General features: G+C 34.2%; 2 protein-coding genes across 3 annotated transcripts in view; both read left to right on the top strand.

Annotated features, from left to right (window-relative positions):
* The window catches only part of LOC107563973 (protein NLRC5-like), a 93,301-nt gene that overhangs the window by 56,911 nt on the left and 23,715 nt on the right, over nucleotides 1-12,675 (top strand). The window lies entirely within an intron of this gene.
* On the top strand, nucleotides 2,066-10,289 carry LOC107563961 (protein NLRC3-like). 2 transcript variants are annotated; one of them, XM_016248932.1, is made up of 8 exons: nucleotides 2,066-2,094; nucleotides 4,028-4,123; nucleotides 5,383-5,490; nucleotides 5,971-6,072; nucleotides 6,906-7,004; nucleotides 7,956-8,040; nucleotides 8,180-8,372; nucleotides 8,461-10,289. In XM_016248932.1, the coding sequence occupies exons 2-8, from the start codon at nucleotides 4,101-4,103 to the stop codon at nucleotides 10,287-10,289; spliced, it is 2,439 nt and encodes an 812-aa protein (XP_016104418.1). In that variant the 5' UTR covers nucleotides 2,066-2,094; nucleotides 4,028-4,100. The 2 variants fall into 2 exon arrangements, with proteins under 2 accessions (XP_016104418.1, XP_016104416.1); XM_016248930.1 differs by lacking the exons at nucleotides 5,971-6,072; nucleotides 6,906-7,004.

Raw genomic sequence — 12,675 nt, 5'->3', positions numbered from 1 at the left:
AAAAATGGGATTTACAATAAAAAGTAATTTACAAAATTATTTTGACTTGAGTTTATTTATTAATTAGTAACGTATCTTTTGAGTGAATGTGCACATGTTTAATGTTAACAGGTTTTACCATGTTATTACAACATTTTACCACTTTTTATTCATTTTAAAATCGAGAAATTCTTTCAAATTTAAATCTTGTACAAGAACTACAGCAAAAATCAGTTTGATGCATATTTTATCAATATTTTAGAAATTGAATTTTATTACCAGTACTGACTTCAATGGATTTCATTAAATTCCTTTGAACACAACTGCTCAAAACGGTCTAAATTTATGAAACCTACACATTCAAAACATTATTACTCTGAAATGTTTAATGTACATGTTAAGTGTAAGTGAAATGTTAAGTACTGTAAGGTCTTTCATGACACTACATATACTGGGGTGTGAATTTGAAAGGTGCTTGATATAAAATAAATGGTGATTTAAAAAGTCCTTGAAAGTCATTGAATCTGGTGTTCGTGAAAGAGTGGGAACCCTGAGTAGGAATGTTGACGTGCTGATGAAATTCTGGTAGAACTGAATGCAGTTTACACTGATTAAAGTCCCCAGCAATAATAAAACCAGTGTCTGGATCTGTGGTCTCGTGTGTGCTGATAGTATCGTGAATAACACTGCTGTCTGCGTCACAGTTCTTGTTTGCGATGACAGGGAAGGGACATGTTCGGTTAGTTTTGTCGTGGCCACAGCATATTAACTCTTGGAAACATGATAAAATGTCATGGTCATGAGATCATTTTGTCCAGGAAATTACATCCTTATGTCCTGGCCACACAATGTGTAGTCGTGGCATCCAGATCCTAAGTTGAGGGAACGACATCCATTTGTTGTATTTGGGAACATTTATCTTCTCAATTGGTGATCGTGTCTTTTTATTTAATATTTGTATATTATTGTTGTTGTTGTTATTATTATAACTATAATAATATTATAATAATATAATATTAAATGGTTAGGGCTATATTTTATATGTTATATATGCTTATTTCCCCTTTCAATTCGTGTCTCTCTTTACCTAATTAACATTCTGTATAATTAGGCTAGTATTATTAATATGCTACCATATATTTGGCAAATGCTGTAAACGCCTGACAAATATGACAATGAAGTTTTGACTTTATGATTATTTACTTCCGTATGTGATAATAAATGAGCATTGTGTTTTCATTTACAAATGAAACTATGCAAATGATTCATTCCTCAACGAAACATAATGATATTTATAGTTATAGAAAATGAAATGTATGTTAAATTCAACCTTTAAACTGCACTTCCAGTAAAAATGTTTAAGTACTTTATGTAACATTTATTCATGATAAACTTCAATTGATTGCTGTCTAGGCTACATTGCAGGTACAGTCCGGTAGCCTAGGCCTATGGTTAATTTAATAATTGAATAATGTAATCATTTCTAATAATAATATAATAATTTCTTAATTCAAAATGAAATATTAATAACTCAATCTCTGATAATCCCAGGTTGCTATGGTAATGCAGGTTTATTTATGCATTGAACTAATAGCCACGAGAAAAATATGTCGTTCCCTCAACAGGCCACGATATAAGGATGCGTTACCTCGACAAAATGATCTCGTGGCCACGACATATCACGTTCCCACGAGTTAATATGATCGTGGCCATGACAAAACGAAGTGAACCGAGCCCTCCCGGTACAGTACTTGTTCATTTAGAGGCAAATTAATAAATAAATAAAAGCAGTTGTAAAAATTAAGCATTAACTATGTTCAGGAGATTTCCACTTGTCTGGATTGTTACCAAATTTCAGTTCATGTACTTGCTGTTCTTTTTCATTTCCAAACGTCTTTTCAAACACCATCATTATAAGGCAATTTTTTATTGTTGCTAAGAGAAAATCTTTAGCATTAGAACATATAATGTTTGATATTTGCTGGTACATCTGTAGTTGGCTAAAATGTAGTTGGCTGTTTGTACACAATGAAAAAAAATTACAACTTTTTAGATGGTCCCTAACTTGTTTGCCACACTGCGTTAGACATACTGGACACACTTAGACGTTCGCAAGTAAGTATGCCATTGAACAATACTGTTTGTTTATCGATTGTGAAAAATGTAGTAGGTTACTTGACAATCGTTGGTCAGTATCGTGGTTTTCAATATCATGTCGCTGATTAGAATTGGCAAACTTTATTGCACATATAATTAGAAAGTTCTTGAACACGGAGAAGTTTGAATGTACGAATATAAAACCAACTTTACCCAAGTCTTTCGGTTAGAGGAGAAAATAAACCCCAGCGAATATGTTCTGTTAAACTTCTTAAGGTTCTGTTTCTGTATTTTTTGGTTTGTTAAAGAAACATCGCAACGAATCAGTTATATGACTAAATAGCATATTTTTGTTACAAATTATATCGAGTACTTACATCATAATTACTGGGAAAAAAACGTTATTGTGAGATAATTTGAGGTTAGGTCAAAGTGAAAAGGACTGATACAAGAATTTCATTAAAAAAGAAACTGAATAAATTAGTGTCTATTAGACAGTGGTGGGCAGTAACGAAATAGTTTTACTTCGTTACTGTACTTAAGTACATTTTTCAAGTATTTGTATTTTACTGGAGTAGTTTTATTTTGAGTAACTTTTACTTTTACTTCACTACATTCCAAAGCATAAGATCGTACTTTTTACTTCATTACATTTCATAAAACTTATCGTTACTCCTTATAATATATCACGTGCAAGCGGTGTCTGATTCAAGAACGAACTGATTCTTTTCAATGAACCCGTTAAATCGGTTCGCACATATTACCAAACGATTCATTCACGAATTGAAATGATCCGATTGCAGCTGTTCTCGAGTCGACAACTCACTGAATCAAATGAACCGTTTAGTGCGAGTCTCCAGTGAACTGAACTCACAAGTAACCGGGAGATCTTGTGAGCGTGCGTGGGTCTGATGCTGTTACAAGTAAGTTACTAATGTTGAATTTTAGGATTAATTATTGTAACTGAAAATCATATTTAGGTCAAAACTGTCAGTTGTTTGTGAACTAAATCTGCTGTAAAGGGTGATCTGTTTAAGCCCACTGAAATGCTTGAATGCAGACACATTAACATCAGTCTCTATGTTTTAGGTAAAAAAAATAACACAGATTCAATAAAATAACTCACGAACGTTCATCTTCCCCGCTGCTGTAACGTTAGCAGTTTGACTAAAATGCTATGCATTTAGCCCTATGTGATGTCTGTTTTTATATTGTTTATCAACACACATAGCCTAAGTTACTGTGTATCTGGATCAACTAGCAGAGTAGACAAATATAAATGTTTATTCATAACCATGCTGAAAATAAGTAAATGTTAGCTGATGCTAACTGTCTAGCTAACAAGCTTACTGGTGCTAAATTGAGGTAATTAAAAAAAAAATAAAGTCCCAAATATTTTTATTCAGCCACCTAGATTGATTACATCTGAGGGAAAATAAAGGATGTGATGTCCAGAACATGGTAACTACAGTAATTATCAAAGTGGGAAGTGATGCCCTCTGGAGGCATTTGACCAGGGGTGTTTTTACACCACAGACAAGGTTTGAGAAGAACAAAATCATTATGAAAATTGAATTATATTTTCCTTATTATATTCATTATTTCCTTATTGGTAATTTTGGGGAAATCCCAGGTATTTTGAGCAGTAGGATTATAAAAAAATATATGCTAATATAAAATGAAATGATAAAAGTAGCCTATATAAAACTGCAAAATAAACATCTATCGGTACTTTTTACTTAAGTACATAAAATCAAGTACTTTTGTACTTTCACTCGAGTAAAACTGAAAACTGAGTACTTTTACTGGAGTAATATTTTATTATACGGATCTGTACTTTTACTCAAGTACTTGATTTGTGTACTTCGTCCACCACTGCTATTAGAAAACTATATATGTGTACTGTTTTTCCCCCTTCTCAGTATTTTAACACTGTTTTATCTCTGCATAGTAATAAACATATAGAGGCCTGTGTTGTGAGGATGTTCTGAAGTGATCTGAAGTAAACCGACTCTCCGTCTGAGATGAGTCTCCCGGAGAAACAGAGGTGAGACTTTAGAGCCAGTCCTAGAGTTGTTCTTCTAATATGGCTGCAGATAGATAATAATAAATAAATAAATTTTTTTTTTGAATGTTCAAATATGAAGATGTCAATAAGGGGGGGAGGAGGGCTTGAAACTGAGTTTAGTTTGTGTCTATTAAGTCAGTTTAGAAGAGACAAACACTTAAGAATATGGTTTGTAGGAAAATCCCTTGTTTAGAGTCCAGTGGAGGAATGCATGGGTGTTTTTCCTTCATGACGGAAAGGAAGTTTATATTGTGGCAGAACAAACAATAACAAGTGATCCAATTGGTGCATCTGGGGCAGGGCCGTCCTTTGGGCAGTGCAGCTGGTGTGATCTAATGGACCGAGGGGGATGATAAAATTTGGAGTAATGTTGGTGGCAAGATAGCAAAGTAATGCACAAGAGAAAAAGGGATGCAAGTGACGCCAAAGAAAAGAAATGAACGAAACCGAAAACAGAAAAATCAGATCTAACTCATAATTCAACTTCTAACCAAATTAACAGACAAATAAAAATAAAGCAATTCTTCAGCGCCGAGAACCCTAAACTTCCCAAATCCAACTAGCAAACAAAACTTACAAAGGGTGGCATTCACTTTCTTACCCGGGGTGTCGAGTTACCTATATATTGCACTATGTAAGTCACGTGACTTCTCACCTATCTGTGTTTCCTATGGACAAAGCAAACGACAAAAAGGAAGGGGGGGAAACAGAATGGAAAAAAATAGCAAAATAATAACAAAGTGGTAGGATTAAAACTGTCACCAAACAAATGATACTAGCTCAAAAACAATACAAAAACACAACACAAGGCAAACAAGCAGGGGAGCAAGGATCCTCTCTCTTTCATTTCAACATGCTTTTATATGCTGCTGGGAAACTTGGTTGGCAGCGGAGAAGTTGAAATTATGCCGGTTTAATGACAGCATCCCAAACCAACTGGAATTCAGAAAGTGTGAACAAACATGTTGATCCCATCCCACTGAATCTTTGTGGAGTGGCAAGATTTTTATTTTTATTTCCATTGATTCAAATATCAAACACAGAAAAAGTTAAGGAATGTGTCCAAAACATTACATACTTTTGTTAAATTTCTCTTCCTATGGTTAAGATGAGAATAAGACAGTTATTGTTGAAGGTCAAATGTATTTCATTCCTGTTTGCAACATCAGATGTCTTCATATGAGATTGATGAAACTCTTGTCGTAAAATGTTTCTCTCTCTGTTCTTTGTGTCATTAGTGTAAGATCAGGCTTACGTGTGTCCAGCTCTGTGTCTGTGAAGAGTGACTGTTCAAAAGATTTTAAGCCACCAGACTTCAGTGAGAAAAAACCATCATCTACAAAAAGGTATTTTGTTAGTTTCTCCAACATTAGTAGTTTGTCACAGGTAGATTAGCAAAGACTATATATTTGTTCAGTAGGCAGTGGAACAGTGGAGAATCTGAAATCTGGGTTTCAAACCGTATGTAAGCTGGATTTTCTTTGTCAGGAATATTTTTTGAACAAATGTCATGATCAAAAATTAAGAAGAAATTCTGCACTATTTCTAGGTCAATCAGATATGGTTGACAATGATCATGTTACTAATTGTAGATCAGATCTTTCTTCCTCTGAAGCTCAAGAGGTTAACTGACCAAAACGGCACTGTGAATGTCTATGACAGTGCACTGCGGATTTATAGCCAAAAGAATTCTGAATTCGCAAACTTAACTGCGGTCGCAAACAACGCATTTCTGTGGAGGACAAGATATCGAGAGCATGTGCAGATATCAGACATGACAACCTTCCGTAGTAAAGCATTTTTCTCTCTGTTCTTTGTGTTATTAGTGTAAGATCAGGCTCACATGTGTCCAGCTCTGTGTCTGTGAAGAGTGACCAGTCAAAAGATAAATCAATAAACTTCAGTGAGAAAACAACACCGACCAAAAGGTATTTCATGTGTTTTTTATTATACCATTGCATTAGCTAATTTCTCAACTGTGGTGTATATGATAGAACGTGACTAAATAAAACAAAACCAGACTTCATTGAGAAAACACCATCACCTACCAAAAGGTATTTTGTATGTTTCTCCAACATTAATAGTTGTCAAAGGTAAAGCAAAGACTATATATATATATTCTAGCAGTTCAGACAGAATATACTGTTGAGTCCACATTAGAAATCTGGGTTTCAAAACCCAGAACCTTTTAGGAACAGTTTCATTAAAAAAAGGTCAAACAAATGTTATGAGCTAAAAATGAAGACATGTGACTATTTGTACAGTAAATCTGATTTTTGTCGTCAACTGAAGCTGAAGACGCTTTTTGGATAATCTCAAATCAAGAAAACCATTAGGTTTTGGGGGCAAGATTTCTACCAGAAATTATTTAAGCAGAATTTTTTTTCAGCACCAATTATTTTGTGTAGTGAAAATCAAGGCAGATGCAGTCAAACACAGTGAATCTTGTGAGACTTTCCCAATTCAGAACAGTCAATTTATTGACACAGTCAAACTAAACCTTAGCAGTGGGTATCTGTATGCTGAAGCAAATTATTCTGAAGTAATGAGTTGAACAAAATCAATGTTTTTAAATCAGACATTCATTAACAGATGTTAGAAACTGGATAAACATGTAATTTAATTGAAGTAACAGCTTTGTTGCAGGGACATTGCTGCTTTCCATTTTCCTTAGTAAAAAACTATTTCTGTGGAGGACGAGAGAATGAGAGTGTGTGCAGCCATCAGACACGAGTCTTCTCTCTGTTCTTTGTGTCATTAGTGTAAGATCAGGCTCACATGTGTCCAGCTATGTGTCTGTGAAGAGTGACCGTTCAAAAGGTGATCCACCAAACTTCAGTGAGAACAAACCAAACAAAAGGTATTTCATGTGTTTGCATTATAGCACTACATTGGCTAATTTCTCTACTCTGGTGTATATGAGAGAACGTGACTAAATAAAACAATAAAACACAATACAAAATGTCTGGCAAGCTGCTTCACTCTAGTGAACTTGGTCTGGAGCTTCATTCCAATTTAACAATTGGCTTGTTGTGTATGGTGGCCATGCTGGATTTCCAATCTAGTGAGTGTGTGCATGGACACTTTGGGTTTCACCAGAGATAGCAAAAAGTATGTGTAATAGATATTTACAGGCTTTACATAACATTATTTAAAATACTACTAAGGTCTATGTTACTATTACATTAGCCAGTGACATTTCAGTCAGGTGAATGAATGAAATACACTTACAAAGCGAAATTTGTGGTGGATTCATGCACATTTCCATGCTAATTATGGCTTTTGTAAATATGCAAATATGTGAGATGATATTTAAGAATAAAACATCACAAAAATATGTATAAAAACAAAGCAAGACCCATCAGTTATAAAATAAAATACTATATAAATATCTTAAAATGATTATGCCTATACACTAGTAACCTGTAGCCTACCTGGATCAGAAAATGTAAACATACACTTTATATTTCTGTAAGTGTCTTTAACTACTGTGTACTTACATTTAAATTAATAATTTAATACAATGCACTTACAGTGCACATACATGTATTTGCATTGTATAATATATATGAAAGTATGAATCATTTTGTCAGTTTGTTAGAAAATAAGAACTTATATTCGTACCCAATTTTATTTGTAACTTATATTTATACCCAATTGGCAAAAAGGTTGAAAGTGAACGTGTACCTAAATGTTTAGTTAAAAAAATAATAATTCCTTAAGTACTTCCAGAAATAAAACCCTATTGGTAATTGTGATTATTCTTTACTTTGTTTAACATGATCAGTGGCCAGCCTTATTTTCCTGACAGGGTTCAACATGAGAAATCAGACACAAAGGTTCAGAAGTGCCACTTCCACAAGAAGTTCAGAGAAAATCTCCACAGCGTATTCCAGGTAATAGAATACATTTCTTCTAGATTACATTTGGACTTTTGTTCTATGTGTAAATTATTTATATTTTAAGCATTTTTGATATGTGAACATACAATTTGGTTAATTTTTGTTCTACACCTTTTTTCTTGCTTATTTTTAGGATCTTGAGAACAAAATAATAACATTTTTGAAGTACGAGCTGGAAAAGTTTAAGAAAATATTAAAAAAGGAAAACACACAATACTTTGTGAGGGATAAAGATGACATGTGCAGGATCAAAGAAGCAGCTCTTGATCTCACACTCTACTTCCTGAGAGAGATGAAGCAAGATGAAGCTGCTGATAATCTAGAAGGTAAGAGTCTTATGAACATAGACTGACAGATTGTCACTTATAAATGTATAAGATTTTAATGAAAATATATTTTTGTTCCTGTGTTTAGATAAGCTGGTCTTCATGCATCTTAAATCAAACCTAAAGAAAAAGTATCAATGTGTGTTTGAAGGAATTGCTAAGCAAGGTGATGCTACGCTTCTGAATAACATCTACACAGATCTCTATATCACTCAGGGTTGTAGTGAACAGGTCAATACTGAACATGAGATAAGACAGATTGAAGTTACTTCCAGGCGTCATGAATCACAGGAGATACAGGTTGAATGCACACATTTATTTCAACCTGGAAAAGACAAGAAGATCAAAACTGTGCTGACAAAAGGAGTTGCTGGCATCGGAAAATCAGTCTCTGTGCAAAAGTTTGTTCTGGATTGGGCTGAAGGAAAAGAAAATCAAGAAATCAGCTTCATATTTCCTCTTCCATTCAGAGAGATGAACTTACAGGATAAAGAAAAACAAAGTTTGATGGACCTTATAACTCAGTTTTTCCCGGAGACAAAAGGACTGAACCTTGCAAAGAGGAATATGTACAAAGTCCTGTTCATCCTTGATGGATTGGATGAATTTCGTCTTCCTCTAAACTTTGAGGGTAATGAGACGTGGTCTGATGTATCTTCACCAGCCTCTCTGGATGTTCTCCTCACAAACCTCATCAAGGGAAATCTGCTTCCTTCTGCTCTCATCTGGATCACCACCAGACCAGCAGCTGCCAGTAAGATTCCTCCTGACTGTGTCGACCGAGTAACAGAGATACGAGGATTCAATGATGCACAAAAGGAGGAGTACTTCAGAAAAAGATTCAAAGATGAGAATCAAGCCAAAGAAATCATTGATCATGTAAAAAAATCAAAGAGTCTGTTTATCATGTGCCACATCCCAGTCTTCTGCTGGATTTCAGCCACTGTTCTCCAAAACATTTTGGAAATGAAAAAAAATAATGATCAGAAAAACAATCAGGCGGATGACGCCTCCAAAACACTGCAGGAATTAAACACTGGAGACACTCCTAAGACTCTGACACAAATGTACACACACTTTCTCCGCTTTCAAATCCAGCAGAGCAGACGAAAGTATGATGGAGAATACACACCAGATGTTTCCTGGGATAAAGATGCCATCGTTTCACTGGGGAAACTGGCATTTCAACAACTGGAAAGAAACAATGTAATCTTCTATGAATCAGATCTGGAAGCCTGTGGTATTGATGTCTATAAGGCATCAGTGTATTCAGGCATGTGTACCCAGATCTTTAAGGAGGAAACAGGGATCATTCTTGGTACCATGTACTGCTTTGTTCACTTGAGCATTCAAGAGTTCATTGCAGCCCTTTATGCACATCTGTTTCTAGACATGAACAAGAAAAGCGTGTTTGTTCATGACTCTACAGAACAGGAAAACAAAAATGAAACCTTGACTGATTTGCTCAAGACTGTAGTTGACAAAGCGCTTGAGAGTGACAATGGACATCTGGACCTTTTCCTTCGCTTTCTTCTTGGCCTGTCAATCCAGTCCAATCGGCTACTCTTACAAGGTCTGTTGACACAGCAAGACGAAAATGACCAAAGCAAAAAGGAAATAGTTCACTACATCAAGCAGAAATTTGAAGCTAATCTGTCTCCAGAGAGATCCATCAATCTGTTCTACTGTCTGAATGAACTGAATGATCAAACTCTGGTGAAAGATATTCAGACCCACATTAACAAAGGAAGTCTCTCATCTGCTGAGCTTTCTCCTGCCCAGTGGTCTGCTATGGCCTTTGTGTTGTTGACATCAAAGGAGGAGCTGGAGGAGTTTGAGCTTCAGAAATTCAAGAAATCAGACGAGTGTCTCATTAGATTATCAGCAGTCATCAAAAACTCCAAAATAGCTCTGTAAGTCATTTAATACTATTTGGTTATTTAGCATATATTTATTATAAACACATCGTTCCATTGTTATTTTCACTCCAATATGAAGTTATTGCTAACTGCAACTTCCTAATTTAAGTCTTCTTTTGTTTGAATGATAATTCAAACTTCTTAGTGTTCTAATAATTAACCTCCATATTCTCCACCTCAAAAGACAGAGTGCTTTCAAATATAAAACTCATCGTCAATAAAGCTATAAACCTTAAAATGGTATTCTTGTTTGGTTTATGTAGCAAATTTGTCACTTAATCAAACATACTAATGATTTTGTAGTTGCAATGTCAGTCTAGCCCACCAATCTTACAATATTTTTAATGATCATGTAAGAGTAATAGATTGATAATACATTTCATATTTGTATTTAGCTCATGCATTTTACTGTATTTTACTGTATGTATTCAATCTAATGTGACTTGTTTTCCTTGTAGCCTGAATGATTGTGACTTAACAGACATAAGCTGTTCAGCTCTGGCTACAGTTCTAGGTTTAGACTCCAGTCTGAAAGAACTGAACATGAACAGTAATAATCTGCAGGATTCAGGAGTGAAGCTGCTCTGCACTGGACTGGAGAACGTAAAGTGTGAACTGGAGATACTGAGGTAAGTTGTGTGATAACCAACAAAAAACTGATCTCAACCAAACCTAAAGATTATTATTTTGTTTTACATATTCTTTTCAAAATGTACATTAATAGACAAATGATGAATTTCACAGTTTACTATCTCCCTTGTTAAAAAAATATGGGCATTATGCAAAATGATTAATTTAAATCTCCTTTTGTTTTACTAATAATGTCTAACTTTCATTATCAAGGTGTTGAAAAGCAAATTTCCTAATATACACTAAAAGCAACTAGGTAACTTTTATCATTACTGCTATCTAAATCACATATATATATCCAATATGTAATTGGATGTAGAAGACCTTATAGATATAGACCCTTTTTATATAGACATTCTTCCAAGTTAACATTTCTATTTTGCTTTTGTTTTTTATATTTACAGGTACGTCTCAAAAAATCAGAATATCATTTTTTAAATATTTTTTGTCATTCATTTCAGAAAGTGAATCCCATATATTATATAGATTCATTACACATAGAGTGAAATATTTCAAGCCTTTATTTCTTGAAATTTTGATGATTATGGCTTACAGATAATGAAAACCCAAAATTCAGTGTCTCAGAAAATTAGAATATTACATAAGATCAATAAAAAAAAGGATATTTTAAACAGAAATGTCAGGCTTCTGAAAAGTATGTTAATTTCTATGCACTCAATACTTGGCTGGGCCTCCTTTTGCATGAATTACTGCATCAATGCAGCGTGGCATGGAGGCAATCGGCCTGTGGCACTGCTCAGGTGTAATGGAAGCCCAGGTTGCTTTGATAGCGGCCTTCAGGTCATCTGCATTGTTGGGTCTGGTGTCTCTCATCTTCGAGGTAATTAGCTGATTAGGGTGTGACACCATGACTTTCCAATATTGAACTTTTTCACAATATAAAAATTTTCTGAGACACTGAATTTTGGGTTTTCATTATCTGTAAGTCATAATCATCAAAATATCAAGAAATAAAAGCTTGAAATATTTCACTCTATGTGTAATGAATCTATATAATATATGGGCTTCACTTTCTGAAATGAGTGACAAAAAATATTGACCTTTTTCATGATATTCAATTTTTTTTTAGATTTACCTGTATATATTTAGGCAACCATTAGATGCAGCTCTAGGAATGAGTCAGAATTCAGATACATTTATTAATTTTGAGCTGGTTAATCCACCACAGAAAGGAAGGCTTAACTGTTTTAGCTCAAGCTAAAAAATTGTATGTTCCTGGTCCATAAGTGTGGACTTTAATTAGGCTATTCCAAAACGTACATTTTGTCTTTCAACTATTCTGATGTAGAGTTACTTGTATGTTGTGGATCATTCAGATGAAAGAGTTTCACAACTTTAGAGTTTTAGATAATTGAAACATTGTAAGTGAATGTAAGAGTATCGGGTGATTTGATGTCTAACATTTTTAAGGTCTCTGTGCCTTTTGTTTGCATATATACAGTGTCGGGTAAGTTGATCAAAAAAAGTAATCCACTACAAATTACTAATTACTTCTTTAAAATTGTATTTTGATTACATTACTGATTACTGCATTTAAAAAGTAATCAGATTACTAATTACTTTACTTTCAAGTTACTTTCAAGTTTACTTTACTTATCAAGGTATCAAACCTAAAAAATACACTACAAAGAGAAACTCATAGTTCTTTTATTAATTTAATATTGACTGAAAAAAAAATGCATAAGTATTATTTTTATAGCCTACACTCCCAATATCAACAAAACTTTGGGGGG

This window comes from Sinocyclocheilus grahami, unplaced genomic scaffold (assembly GCF_001515645.1).
Source record: "Sinocyclocheilus grahami isolate Dianchi unplaced genomic scaffold, SAMN03320097.WGS_v1.1 scaffold900.1, whole genome shotgun sequence".
NCBI lineage: Eukaryota > Metazoa > Chordata > Actinopteri > Cypriniformes > Cyprinidae > Sinocyclocheilus > Sinocyclocheilus grahami.
This window is presented reverse-complemented; position numbering and strand designations above follow the sequence as displayed.

Bases quoted from the DNA above. Each gene is read 5' to 3' on its own strand.
- LOC107563961 (XM_016248932.1), top strand. From the start codon at position 4,101: ATGAGTCTCCCGGAGAAACAGAG. The intron at 5,491-5,970 runs GTATTTTGTTAG...TTGTGTTATTAG, and splicing joins AAACCATCATCTACAAAAAG to TGTAAGATCAGGCTCACATG. The intron at 7,005-7,955 runs GTATTTCATGTG...TTTTCCTGACAG, and splicing joins GAGAACAAACCAAACAAAAG to GGTTCAACATGAGAAATCAG.